The sequence below is a fragment of the Chiloscyllium plagiosum genome, unplaced genomic scaffold (genome assembly GCF_037043375.1).
Source record: "Chiloscyllium plagiosum isolate Xiang-an unplaced genomic scaffold, Cpla_swu_hap1 HiC_scaffold_7, whole genome shotgun sequence".
NCBI classification, from domain to species: domain Eukaryota; kingdom Metazoa; phylum Chordata; class Chondrichthyes; order Orectolobiformes; family Hemiscylliidae; genus Chiloscyllium; species Chiloscyllium plagiosum.
Window position 1 is genome coordinate 113,595,125 of NW_028270145.1, and position 12,590 is coordinate 113,607,714.

The 12,590-nt window shown below is 43.7% G+C and overlaps 1 protein-coding gene across 18 annotated transcripts in view; it reads left to right on the top strand.

Moving 5' to 3' along the window:
- Positions 1 to 12,590, top strand: part of obsl1a (obscurin like cytoskeletal adaptor 1a) — a 306,290-nt gene that overhangs the window by 138,406 nt on the left and 155,294 nt on the right. For 16 of the 18 annotated variants that reach the window (XM_087989381.1, XM_087989386.1, XM_087989383.1 and 13 more), the window contains 2 exons: positions 2,661 to 2,930; positions 7,110 to 7,379. In XM_087989381.1, coding sequence (XP_087845507.1) covers positions 2,661 to 2,930; positions 7,110 to 7,379 — 540 coding nt within the window. The remainder of the gene's footprint in view (positions 1 to 2,660; positions 2,931 to 7,109; positions 7,380 to 12,590) is intronic. The other 2 variants (XM_087989377.1, XM_087989385.1) reach the window with 1 other exon arrangement.

The window sequence follows — 12,590 nt, forward strand, 5'->3', positions numbered from 1 at the left end:
GCTGAGATCTCCTTACAAGTTTGTTTCTCAATTTCTCTCTGACTATTAGGGGGTCTATAATACAATCCCAATAAGGGGATCATCCCTTTCTTATTTCTCAGATTCACCCAACTGACCTCCCTGGATGTATTTCCGGGAATATCCTCCCTCAGCACAGCTGTAATGCTATCCCTTATCAAAAATGCCACTCCCCCTCCGCTCTTGCCTCCCTTTCTATCCTTCCTGTAGCATTTGTATCCTGGAACATTAAGCTGCCAGTCCTGCCCATCCCTGAGCCATGTTTCTGTAATAGCTATAATATCCCAGTCCAAAGTTCCTAACCATGCCTTGAGTTCATCTGTCTTCCCTGTTAGGCCCTTTGCATTGAAATAAATGCAGTTTAATTTATTAGTCCTACCTTGGCCCTGCTTGTTTAACACGGCTTCTGTTTTATGTTTCATCCTTCCTTGTCTCTTTCTCACAATACTTCTAATTTTCTGTTCCTTTCTCTATTCCTATACTCTCACTTTTTCTCTTCTTTCCTCTTCCCTATTTCAGTCTCTCCATTTGCATCTTCCTCCCTCACATCTTCGAATTACTGTATCTGTGTGTGTGTGTGTCTCTCTCTGTCTCGCACTTTCTCACTCTCTCTCTCTCTCATGCTGTTCCTCTCTCTTCCTCTCTTTGTGTTGGATCCAGAGCCTCCAGTAAGGATTATGAATAGTTCCACCCAGTATTGAGCATACTGACTGGGAGTGAGGTTGTTCTGTTATGTGAGCTCTCTCAGCCCAATGCCGAGGTGAGATGGTTCAAGGACGGTGTGAAGGTGGAGCGGAATGAGAAATGCACAATGGAAATGGAGGGAAGACACAGAAGGCTGACTATCCGCCAGGTTACATTGGGGGACCAAGGGATGTACCTGTGTGATGCAGTTGATGACTCAGCCAAGTTTGAAGTGACTGTGTCTAGTGAGTCCCAAGTCAAGCCACACTTGAACCATTGACGTCATTCCCTCTGGGTCAGAACTGGGCGTGGGGGGGAGCGGTGCCAATCTGACATTCAGATTTACACCAGGAGACACAGAGAACTCCATTCAGCGACTGAGGGATGGGGTTTCATGCCTTGTTGCAGAGTGAGAAACCACATTGGAATTGAGAAAATCTGTCATTGCTTGATGTTTGTTGTGAATTGGGTAGACAGGCACTTAGTCTTTAATTAGGATACGAGGATATGATCGCAAGGATAAGCGGCAGGACTTGGATGTCTGACCCCTCGAAACCTGCCCTGATTTTCAATCAGAACGTGGCTGTACCTCTACCATTAGCCAACCTTCTTGGCCATTCGGGTTCTTGAGGTGCAGTGGCAGCATCCTTACCTCTGACCTCGAAAACCTAGGTTCTAATTCCAGTTCGGGTATGTCATAACACATTGAAGCAGATTGATTGATATTGTAAATGTATCTATCTATCTCATTCTTAAAAACAAAACACACCAGGCTCTGATTTGCTACCATTGAAATGACAACAGAACATTGATCAGTCCAGCACAAGAACTGGCCCCTTGATTCTCGTTGTTATGCCAAACATTTCATCAAATTAAACTAATCCCTTCTTCCTGCTCATGGTCCGCATCCGTCCATTCCTTATTCATGTGTTTATCTAAAAACTCCTTAAATGCCTCTATCTTACTTGATTCCACCACTAGCCCTGACAATGTGTTCCAGACAGCTACCCTTTTTGTGTGAAAGACATGCCCTCACACAATGCACGGGGTCTAGTATTCGACATTTCAACTCTGTCAGCCGTTTGCCTCTGATAATTGTGTAAACTTCCATCTGCCTCAGCTGCTCCAGAGAAAACAGCCCTAATTTTTCCAGCCCCTCTTTCTTGCTCAAACTTTCTAATCCAAGCAGCATGTAATTCTAGACATTTGAGGCATCAAAGGGTGTAGGGTAAAAGCGGGAATATGGCTTTGAGCTAGAGCATCAGCCATAATTGTATGGTATGACGAAGCAGACTTGAGGGGCTGATAGCTTATTTCAGCTCTTAGTTTCTACGTCTCATATATTGCGAATTGTCAAGCAATCTCTCAATCTCAGTTTTGGATATACTTCAATGAGTGAGATCCCACATTCCTCTAGTAAGGAGAATTTCAAACATTTATTACCAGCTGAAGGAAGAAATGTCTCCTCATCCTTATCCTGTGAATAGACCATTGCTGTGGATGCAGTTTTCACAACACCTTTTGGCCCTAATGGAAGAAGAGTAGAAAAAAAATGGTGTGTCAGAACAAAAGCATCCTTGTTCCTCTGAACACTATATCCATAATCTCACCTTCAGCAGTGTGGCAGGGTCAGTCATATAGTAACACAAACCAAAGAGAGTGCTGTGAACAGTGATTCTCCACAACTAGCCTCTTTCTGATATTCCCCGCTCTGTCCAAGTTGCCAATTTGCTTCTCACTGTTTATCTTTCCTCCTTCCTTGTTTTTTCTTCTTCCCAGACTCTCTAATTTTCTCTTCCTTTCCCTTGTTTTTGTTCTTTTATTTCCACCCTTTATTCCTCTTTATTTTACTCTCTCCATTTATATCTTCTTCCCTCAAATTCTCCATTTTCTCTCCCTCCCTCTCTCATTCACTTTCACTCATGCACTTTTTCTCTCTCCATTTGTATTGTACCTAGAGCCTCCGGTAAGAATCGTCAACAGTTCATCTCCGGTGTTGAGTGTACTGACCGGGGCTGAGGTTGTCCTGTCATGTGAGCTCTCTCGGCCCAAGGCCAAGGTGAAATGGTACAAGGATGGGGTTGAAGTGAAGCGGAACGAGAACTGCAGGATGGAGGGGGATGGAAGATGCAGGAGACTGATCATTCGCCAGGTTACAGAGGAGGATGGAGGGATATATCTGTGTGATGCTATCGACGACTCGGCCAAGTTTGAAGTGACTGTGACTGGTGAGTCCTAAGTGAAGCCACACTCGAACCATTGAAATTCTTCCCTCTACTTAATCACTGCTGTCATTAAGATTTATAGCAGAGATACAGAAAACTCCCTTCAGGAGCTGAGGGATGTGTTTTCACACATGCAGATGTCATATTTCATAACCAAAATGGCCTTGAAATTGAGAAAATGCGTCACTGTCTGATACTTGTTGTGAGTTGGAGAAACAGACAGTTCGACTTTAATTAGAATACCAAGTTAAGAACTCAAGGATAGGGATCAGGAGTGATACATTTGGCCTCTTGAGCCAGACCTCGGATTGAAACTTTAAAGCCAATCTTCCAGACCACTTCTGGCTCTTGTGGTGCAATGGTAGCATCCCTACCTCAGATCTAGAAGACCCAGGGTCTAATCCCAGTTGAAGTATGTCATACCACATCTATGCATGTTATTGAAATTGTCATTTCAGTGGTAGTGGGTCAGAGACTTGTTTATTTCATTTTTAAGAATGAGAAGCATTTAGACGTTTGAACAATATAGCACAGGAACTGGCACTTTGGCCCACGATGTTGTCGAACATCGCACCAAATTAAACAAACCCCTTTTGTCTGGCCATGGTCCATATACCTCTATTCCTTGCTTATTCATTTGCTTATCTAAAAGCATTGAGCATCCCTATCTGTCCCAAGCATCTACCACTCTGTGTTAAAAAAAAAAATTGCCCCTTACATCTCCTTTCAATTCTTATCTTAAATGCATGCCCACAAGTATCAGAAATTTAAGTTTCGGAAAATAATTCTGACTGTCTAATCTATCTATGTCTCTTACATAGAGCATTTCAGCGCAGTACAGGCCCTTCGGCCCTCGATGTTGCGCCAACCTGTCATACCAATCTGAAACCCATCCCACCTACACTATTCCATGTACGTCCATATGCTTGTCCAATGACGACTTAAATGTGCTTAAAGTTGGCGAATCTACTACCGTTGCAGGCAAAGCATTCCATACCCTTACTACTCTCTGAGTAAAGAAACTACCTCTGACATCTGTCCTATATCTATCACCCTTCAATGTAAAGCTATGTTCCCTCGTGCTCGCCATCACCATACTTGGAAAAAAGCTCTCCCTGTCCACCCTGTCTAACCCTCTGATTATCTTATATGTCTCTATTAAGTCACCTCTCAACCTTCTTCTCTTCAATGAAAACAGCCTCAAGACCCTCAGCCTTTCCACATTAGACCTTCCCTCCATACCAGGCAACATCCTAGTAAATCTCCTCTGCACCCTTTCCAAAGCTTCCACATCCTTCTTATAGTGCAGTGACCAGAACTGTATGCAATACTCCCAAGAGCGGCCGCACCAGAGTTTTGTACAGCTGTAGCATAACCCCATGGTTCTGGAACTAGATCTCTCTATTAATAAAAGCTAAAACACTGTATGCCTTCTTAATAACCCTGTCAACCTGGGTGGCAACTTTCAAGGATCTGTGTACCTGGACACCGCAATCTCTCTGCTCATCTACACTACCAAGAATCTTACCTTTAGCCCAGTACTTTGCATTCCGGTTTCACTGACCAAAGTGAATCACCTCACACTTATCCGCATTAAACTCCATTTGCCACCTCTCAGCCCAGCTCTGCAGCTTATCTATGTCTCTCTGTAACCTACAACAACCTCCGTCACTATCCACAACTCCACCGACCTTAGTGTTGTCTGCAAATTTACTAACCCACCCTTCTAGCCCTCATCCAGGTTGTTTATAAAAATGACGAACAGCAGTGGACCTAACACCGACCCTTGTGGTACACCACTGGTAACTGGACTCAGGGATGAACATTTCCCATCAACCACCACCCTCTGTCTTCTTTCAGCAAGCCAATTACTGATCCAAACTGCTATATCTCCCACAATCCCATTCTTCCGCATTTTGTACAATAGCATAACGCGGGAACCCTTATCGAATGCCTTGCTAAAATCCATAAACACCACATCAACCGGTTTACTCTCATCTACCTGTTTGGTCACCTTCTCAAAGAACTCAGTAAGGTTTGTGAGGCATGACCTACCCTTCACAAAACCGTGCTGACTATCCCTAATCAAATTATTCTTTTCTAGATGATTATAAATCCTATCTCTTATAACCTTTTCCAACACTTTACCAACAACAGAAGTAAGGCTCACTGGTTTATAATTACCTGAGTTGTCTCTATTCCCCTTCTTGAACAGGGGAACCACATTTGCTATCCTCCAGTCTTCTGGCGCTATTCCTGTAGACAATGACGATTTAAAGGTCAATGCCAAAGGCTTGGCAATCTCCTCCCTGGCTTCCCAGAGGATCCTAGGATAAATCCCATCCGGCCCAGGGAACTTATCTATTTTCACACTCTGCAGGATTTCTAATACCTCTTCCTAGTGAACCTCAATCCCACCTAGTCTAGTAGCCTGTATCTCAGTATTCTCCTCGACAACATTGTCGTTTTCTAGAGTGAATATTGTCAAAAAATATTCATTAAGTGCTTTCCCCATCTCCTCTGACTCCACACACGACTTCCCACTACTATTCTTGATTGGCCCTAATCTTACTCTCGTCATTCTTTTATTCCTTAAATACCTATAAGAAAGCCTTAGGGTTTACCCTGATCCTATCCGCCAACAACTTCTCATGTCTCCTCCTGGCTCTTCTGAGCTCTCTCTTTAGGTCTTTCCTGGCTACCTTGTAACCCTCAAGCGCCCTAACTGAGCCTTCACATCTCATCCTAACATAAGCCTTCTTCTTTCTCTTGACCAGAGATTCCACTTCCTTCGTGAACCACGGCTCCCATGCTCTACAGCTTCCTCCCTGCCTGACAGGTACATACTTATCTAGGACACACAGGAGCTTTTCCTTGAATAGGCTCCACATTTCTAACGTGCCCATTCCCTGCAGTTTCGTTCCCCATCCTATGCTTCCTAAATCTTGCCTAATCTCATCGTAATTGCCTTTCCCCCAGCTGTAACTCCTGCCCAGTGGTATCCACCTATCCCTTTCTGTCACTAAAGTAAACATAATTGTGATCGCTATCACCAAAGTGCTCACCTACTTCCAAGTCTAACACCTGGCCGTGCTCATAACCCAGTACCAAATCTAATGTGGCTTCGCCCCTTGTTGGCCTGTCTACATACTGTGTCAGGAAGCCCTCCTGCACACTCTGGACAAAAACTGACCCATCTGTAGTACTCGTACTATAGTGTTCCCAGTCAATATTTAGAAAGTTGAAGTCCCCCATGACACTCTCACTCCTATTAAGAATAATTTTATACATGTCTGTCAGGTCTGCCCTCAGCCTGTGCTCCTCCAGAGAACCTTAATTTATCAGCCTGTCCTGAAAGCTCATACCTTCTCATCCAGGTAGCATCCACTTCTCAGTGTTCTAGGCATCAAAGGGTAGGGGCTAAAAGCAGGAATATTGCGTTGAGATAGAGGATCAGCTGTAATTGTATGGGATGACAGAGCAGCCTTGAAGCACTGAATGGCTTACTTCAGCTCTAAGTTTTTATATTTCCCTGAATTGTGAAGTCAAGCAATATATCAATCCCTCTGTTGAATATACCTTAGAGAGTGTGGAGCCACATTTCTGTTGTTTGGAGAATTCCAAAGATTTGTCACGTCCTGAGGGAAAAGATGTCTATGGATCACTGTCTAAAATAGGTGGTTCTTGAACACCTTGTCAATATCTCACCTTGTCCAGAGCGACAGGGTCACTATTTCTGTAACACAAACGAAGGAGAGCACTGTGGACAGGGATTCTTCACATTTCACTCTTTGTTTTTCCCCTCTCTCCAAGTTTCCAACGCACTCTCGCTGTTTATGTTATATGTGGACGTGCCGGTGGTGGACTCGGGTTTACAAAGTTAACAATCTCACAACACCGGGTTATATTGAAACAGGTACTTTCCAAATAAACCTGTTTTACTATAGCCAGATTTTGTGTGTTTGTCTTTCGCCCTTCCTTGACTCTTCCTCACAACCTCTCTAATTTTCTCTTCATTTCCCACATTCTTATTCTTCTTATTTTTCTCTTTTATCCTCTTCTCTATTTCACTCTCTCCATTTATTTCTTTCTCCATCAAATCCTCCAACAGCTGTCTCTCCCTCTCTATCACTCACATACTCTTCCTCTTTCTCCCTCTCTCTCTGTTTGTGTTGGATCCAGAGCCTCCGGTCAGAATCGTAAACAGTTCCTCCCAGGTATTGAATGTACTGACTGGGGATGAGGTTGCTCTGTCATGTGACCTGTCACGACCCAAGGTCGAAGTGAGATGGTTCAAGGATGGGGTGGAGGTGGAGCAGAATGAGAAGTGCACAATGGAGGTGGATGGAAGACATAGGAGGCTGGCCATCCGGCAGGTTACAGTGGGGGACCGAGGAACTTACCTGTGTGACGCAGTCGACGATTCAGTCAAGTTTGAAATGGCCGTGTCTGGTGAGTGCTATGTCAAGCCATGCTCAAGCCATTAACATTATTCCCTCTGGGTCGGGATGGGGCATTGCGGTCATTCAGATTTATAACAGGGGTCGCAGAGAATTCCCTTCACTATCTGAGGGGTGTGTTTTCAATATCCAGACATCATGCCTTGTTGCAGATGCAAAATCACCGAGAAATTGAGAAAATCTATCATTATCTGATGGTTTTTGTGAGTTGGGGAAACAAGCAGTTAGTCTTTAATTAAGATACTAGCATAGGATCTCAAGGATAAGGAGCAGGAGTTGGACATTTAAACTTTCTAGGCAGCCCTGACTTTCAATTTGATCATGGCTGAACCTCTATTTGCGGCCAACCTTCCAGGCTACTTAGGGCTCTTGTGGTGCAATGGTCGAGTCCCTACCTCAGACCTGGAATGTTCTAATCCCAGTTCAAGTATGTTGTATCACATCTATGCAGGTTGATTAAAATTGCCATGTCAGTGGTATGGACAGAACCTTGCATATTTCATCTTTAAAAACGAGGTAGATACATTTAGTCATGGAACAGTATAGCACAGGAACTGGCCCTTGGCTCACAATGTTGTACCGAACGTGGCACCAAACTAAACAAATCCCCTTTGTCTGGCCATGGTCCACATGCCCCCTTTTCTTGCTTATTCATGTGCTTATCTGAAAGCATTGAAACATAAGAACATAAGAGCTAGGAGCAGGAATAAGCATTCCGGCCCGTCATGTCCGCTCCGTCATTCAATAAGATCATGGCTGATCTTTTCCTGGACTCAAATCCACTTAACTGCTCTCTCACCGTATCCCTTAATTCCCTTATTGTTCAAAAAATCTACCTTGCTTTAAAAGCATTCACTAAAGTAGCATCAACTACTTCCTGGGCAAGGAATTCCATAGATTAACAACCCTCTGGGTGAAGAGGTTCTTTCGCAACTCAATCCTAAATCTGCTCCCTCTAATCTTGAGGCTATGCCCTCTTGTCCTAGCTTCACCTGCCAGTGATAACATCCTCTCTACTTCTAGTGTATCAATTCCCTTCATAATTTTATAGGTTTCTATAATATCCCCTCACATTCTTCTAAATTGCAATGATTATAATCCCAGTCTATTTAGACTCTCCTCATAAGACAATCCTCTCAACCCTGTAACCAAACTAGTGAATCTCCTCTGCATCCCCTCTAGCGCTAGTACATCCTTTCTCACGTAACGAGACCAAAACTGCGCACAGTACTTTAAATGTGGTCTCACCAGCACTCTATACAGCTGCAACATAACCTCTCTGCTTTGAAACTCAAACTCCTTCACAATGAAGGAAAAAATTCCATTTTCCTTCCTAATTACTTTATATATCTGCAGACCAACCTTCTGTGATTCATGCACAAGGTCACCCAGGTCCCTCTGCATAGCAGCATGCTGCAACTTTCTCCCATTCGCGTAATAATCCTTTTATTGTTACTCCTACCAAAATGAATGACTTCACATTTATTAACATTGTATTCCATTTGCCAGATTTTGCCCTCTCACTCAAAGTATCTGTGTTCCTCTGCGAAGTTTCTCAGTCCTCTGCACACTTTGCTCTGCCACTCATCTTAGCGTCATCTACACGAGGTCCCCAACTCCAAATTATCAATATCCCAACACTGATCCCTGAGGCATACCAATACTCACTGATTGCCAGCCAGAATAATACTCACTTATCCCCATTCTTTGTTTCCTGTTAGTCAACCAAACCTTTATCCATGCCAATACTTTATCTGTAACGCCATGTATCCTTATGTAGCAGCCTCTTGTGTGACACCTTGTCAAAGGCCTTTTGGAAATCTAGCTACATCCGCTGGGTCCCTGTTGTCCACCTTGCTCATAGTGTATTCAAAGAATTCCGAAAGATTTGTTAAGCATGACGTGCCCTTTGTGCACCTATGCTGTGTCTGCCCAACGGGCAATTTCTATTGAGATGCCCTGCTATTTCTTCCTTGAAACACTTCTATTAGAGTCATAGAGATGTACACCCTTTGGTCCAACCCGTACATGCCGACCAGATATCCCAACCCAATCTAGTCCCACCTGCCAGTACCCAGCCCATATCCCTCCGAACCCTTCCTATTCATATACCCATCCAAATGCCTCTTAAATGTTGCAATTGTACCAGCCTCAACCACATCCTCTGGCAGCTCATTCTATACACATACCACCCTCTGTGTGAAAAAGTTGCCCCTTAGGACTCTTTTATATCTTTCCCCTCTCATCCTAAACCTAGTTCTGGACTCCCCGACACCAGGAAAAAGACTTTGTCTATTTATCCTATCTATGCCCCTCATAATTTTGTAAACCTCTGTAAGGTCACCCCTCAGCCTCCGACACTCCAGGGAAAACAGCACCAGCCTGTTCAGCCTCTCCCTGTAGCTCAGATCCTCCAACCGTGGAAACATCCTTGGAAATCATTTCTGAGCCCTTTCAAATTTCACAACATCTCTCCGACAGGAAGGAGACCAGAATTGCACGCAATATTCCAACAGTGGCCTAACCAATGTCCTGTACAGCCGCAACATGACCTCCCAACTCCTATACTCAATACTCTGACCAATAAAGGAAAGCATAACAAGCGCCATCTTCACTATCCTATTTACCTGCGACTCCACTTTCAAGGAGCTATGAACCTGCACTCCAAGGTCTCTTTATTCAGTAACACTCCCTAGGACCTTACCATTAAGTGTATAAGTCCTGCTAAAATTTGCTTTCCCAAAATGCAGCACCTCACATTTATCTGAATTAAACTCCATCTGCCACTTCTCAGCCCATTGGCCCAGATCCTGTTGTAATCTGAGGTAACCCTCTTTGCTGTCCACTACACCTCCAATTTTGGTGTCATCTGCAAACTTACTAACTGTACCTCTTATTATCGCAACCAAATCATTTATGTAAATGACAAAATGTAGAGGGCCCAGCACTGATCCTTGTGGCACTCCACTGGTCACAGGCCTCCAGTCTGAAAAACAACCCTCCGCCACCACCCTCTGTCTTCCATCTTTGAGCCAGATCTGTATCCAAATGGCTAGTTCTCCCTTTATTCCATGAGATCTAACCTTGCTAATCAGTCTCCCATGGGGAACCTTGTCAAATGCCTTACTGAAGTCCATATAGATCACATCTACTGCTCTGCCCTCATCAATCTTTTTTGTTACTTCCTCAAAAAACTCAATCAAGTTTGTGAGACATGATTTCCCATGCACAAAGCCATGTTGAAGATCCCGAATCAGTCCTTGCCTTTCCAAATACATGTACATCCTGTCCCTCAGGATTCCCTCCAACAACTTGCCCACCACCGTGGTCAGGCTCACTGGTCTATAGATCCCTGGCTTGTCCTTACCACCCTTCTTAAACAGTGGCAGCACGTTTGCCAACCTCCAGTCTTCCGGCACCTCACCTGTGACTATTGATGATACAAATATCTCAGCAAGAGGCCCAGCAATAACTTCTCTAGCTTCCCACAGAGTTCTCGGGTACACCTGATCAGGTCCTGGGGATTAGTCCACTTTTAACTGTTTCAAGACATCCAGCACTTCCTCTTCTGTAATCTGGACATTTTGTAAGATGTCACCATCTATTTCCCTACATTCTATATCTTCCGTATCCTTTTCCACAGTAAATACTGATGCAAAATATTCATTTAGTATCTCCCCCATTTTCTGTGGCCCCACACAAAGGCCAGCTTGCTGATCTTTGAGGGGCCCTTTTCTGTCCCTAGTTATCCTTTTGTCCTTGATATATTTGTAAAAACCCTTTGGATTCTAATTAATTCTATTTGCCAAAGCTATCTCATGTCCCCTTTTTGCCCTCCTGATTTGAGGAGAAAGTGAGGTCTGCAGATGCTGGAGATCAGAGCTGAAAATGTGTTGCTGGAAAAGCGCAGCAGGTCAGGCAGCATCCAGGGAACAGGAGAATCGACGTTTCGGGCATAAGCCCTTCTTCAGGAAAGAATCGACGTTTCGGGCATAAGCCGTCCTGATTTCCCTCTTAAGTATATTCCTACTTTCTTTATACTCTTCTAAGGATTCACTTGATCTATCCTGTCTATACCTGACATATGCTTCCTTCTTTTTCTTCACCAAACCTTCAATTTCTTTAGTCATCCAGCATTCCCAATACCTATCAGCCTTCCCTTTCACTCTGACAGGAATATACTTTCTCTGGATTCTTGTTATCTAATTTCTGAAGGCTTCCCATTTTCCAGCTGTCCCTTTACCTGTGAACATCAGCCTCCAATCAGCTTTTGAAAGTTCTTGCCTAATACTGTCAAAATTGGCCTTCCTCCAATTTAGAACTTCAACTTTTAGATCTGCTCTAAACTTTTCCATCACTATTTTAAAATGAATAGAATTATGGTCGCTGGCCCCAAAGTGCTCCCCCACTGACACCTCAGTCACCTGCCCTGCCGTATTTCCCAAGAGTAGGTCAAGTTTTGCACCTTCTCTAGTAGGTACATCCACATACTGAATCAGAAAATTGTCTTGTACACACTTAAGAAATTCCTCTCCATCTAAACCTTTAACCTATGGCAGTCCCAGTCGATGTTTGGAAAGTTAAAATCTCCTACCATAACTACCCTATTATTCTTAAAGATAGCTGAGATCTCCTTACAAGTTTGTTTCTCAATTTCCCTCTGACTATTAGGGGATCTATAATACAATCCCAATAAGGTGATCATCCCTTTTTTATTTCTCAGTTCCACCCAAATAACTTCCCTGGATGTATTTCCGGGAATATCCTCCCTCAGCACGGCTGTAATGCTATCCCTTATCAAAAATGCCACTCCCCTTCCCCGCTTGCCTCCTTTTCTATCCTTCCTGTAGCATTTGTATCCTGGAACATTAAGCTGCCAGTCCTGCCCATCCCTGAGCCATGTTCCTGTAATTGCTATGATATTGCAGTCCCATGTTCCTAACTATGCCCTGAGTTCATCTGCCTTCCTTGTTAGGCTAGCGTGTTCTAAGCATCTACTACTCTGTCTAAAATATATTTTCCCCTCACATTGCCTTTCAACTCTCCCCCTCTTACCTCAAATGTATGTCCTCAAGTATTAGACAATTCTTGGAAAATGATTCTGACTGTCAACTCGATCTATGCCTCTCATAATTTTATAAACATCTGTCAGGTCTCCCTGAGCACTACTCCAGAGAAAATAACCTTAGTTTGCCAGCCTTTC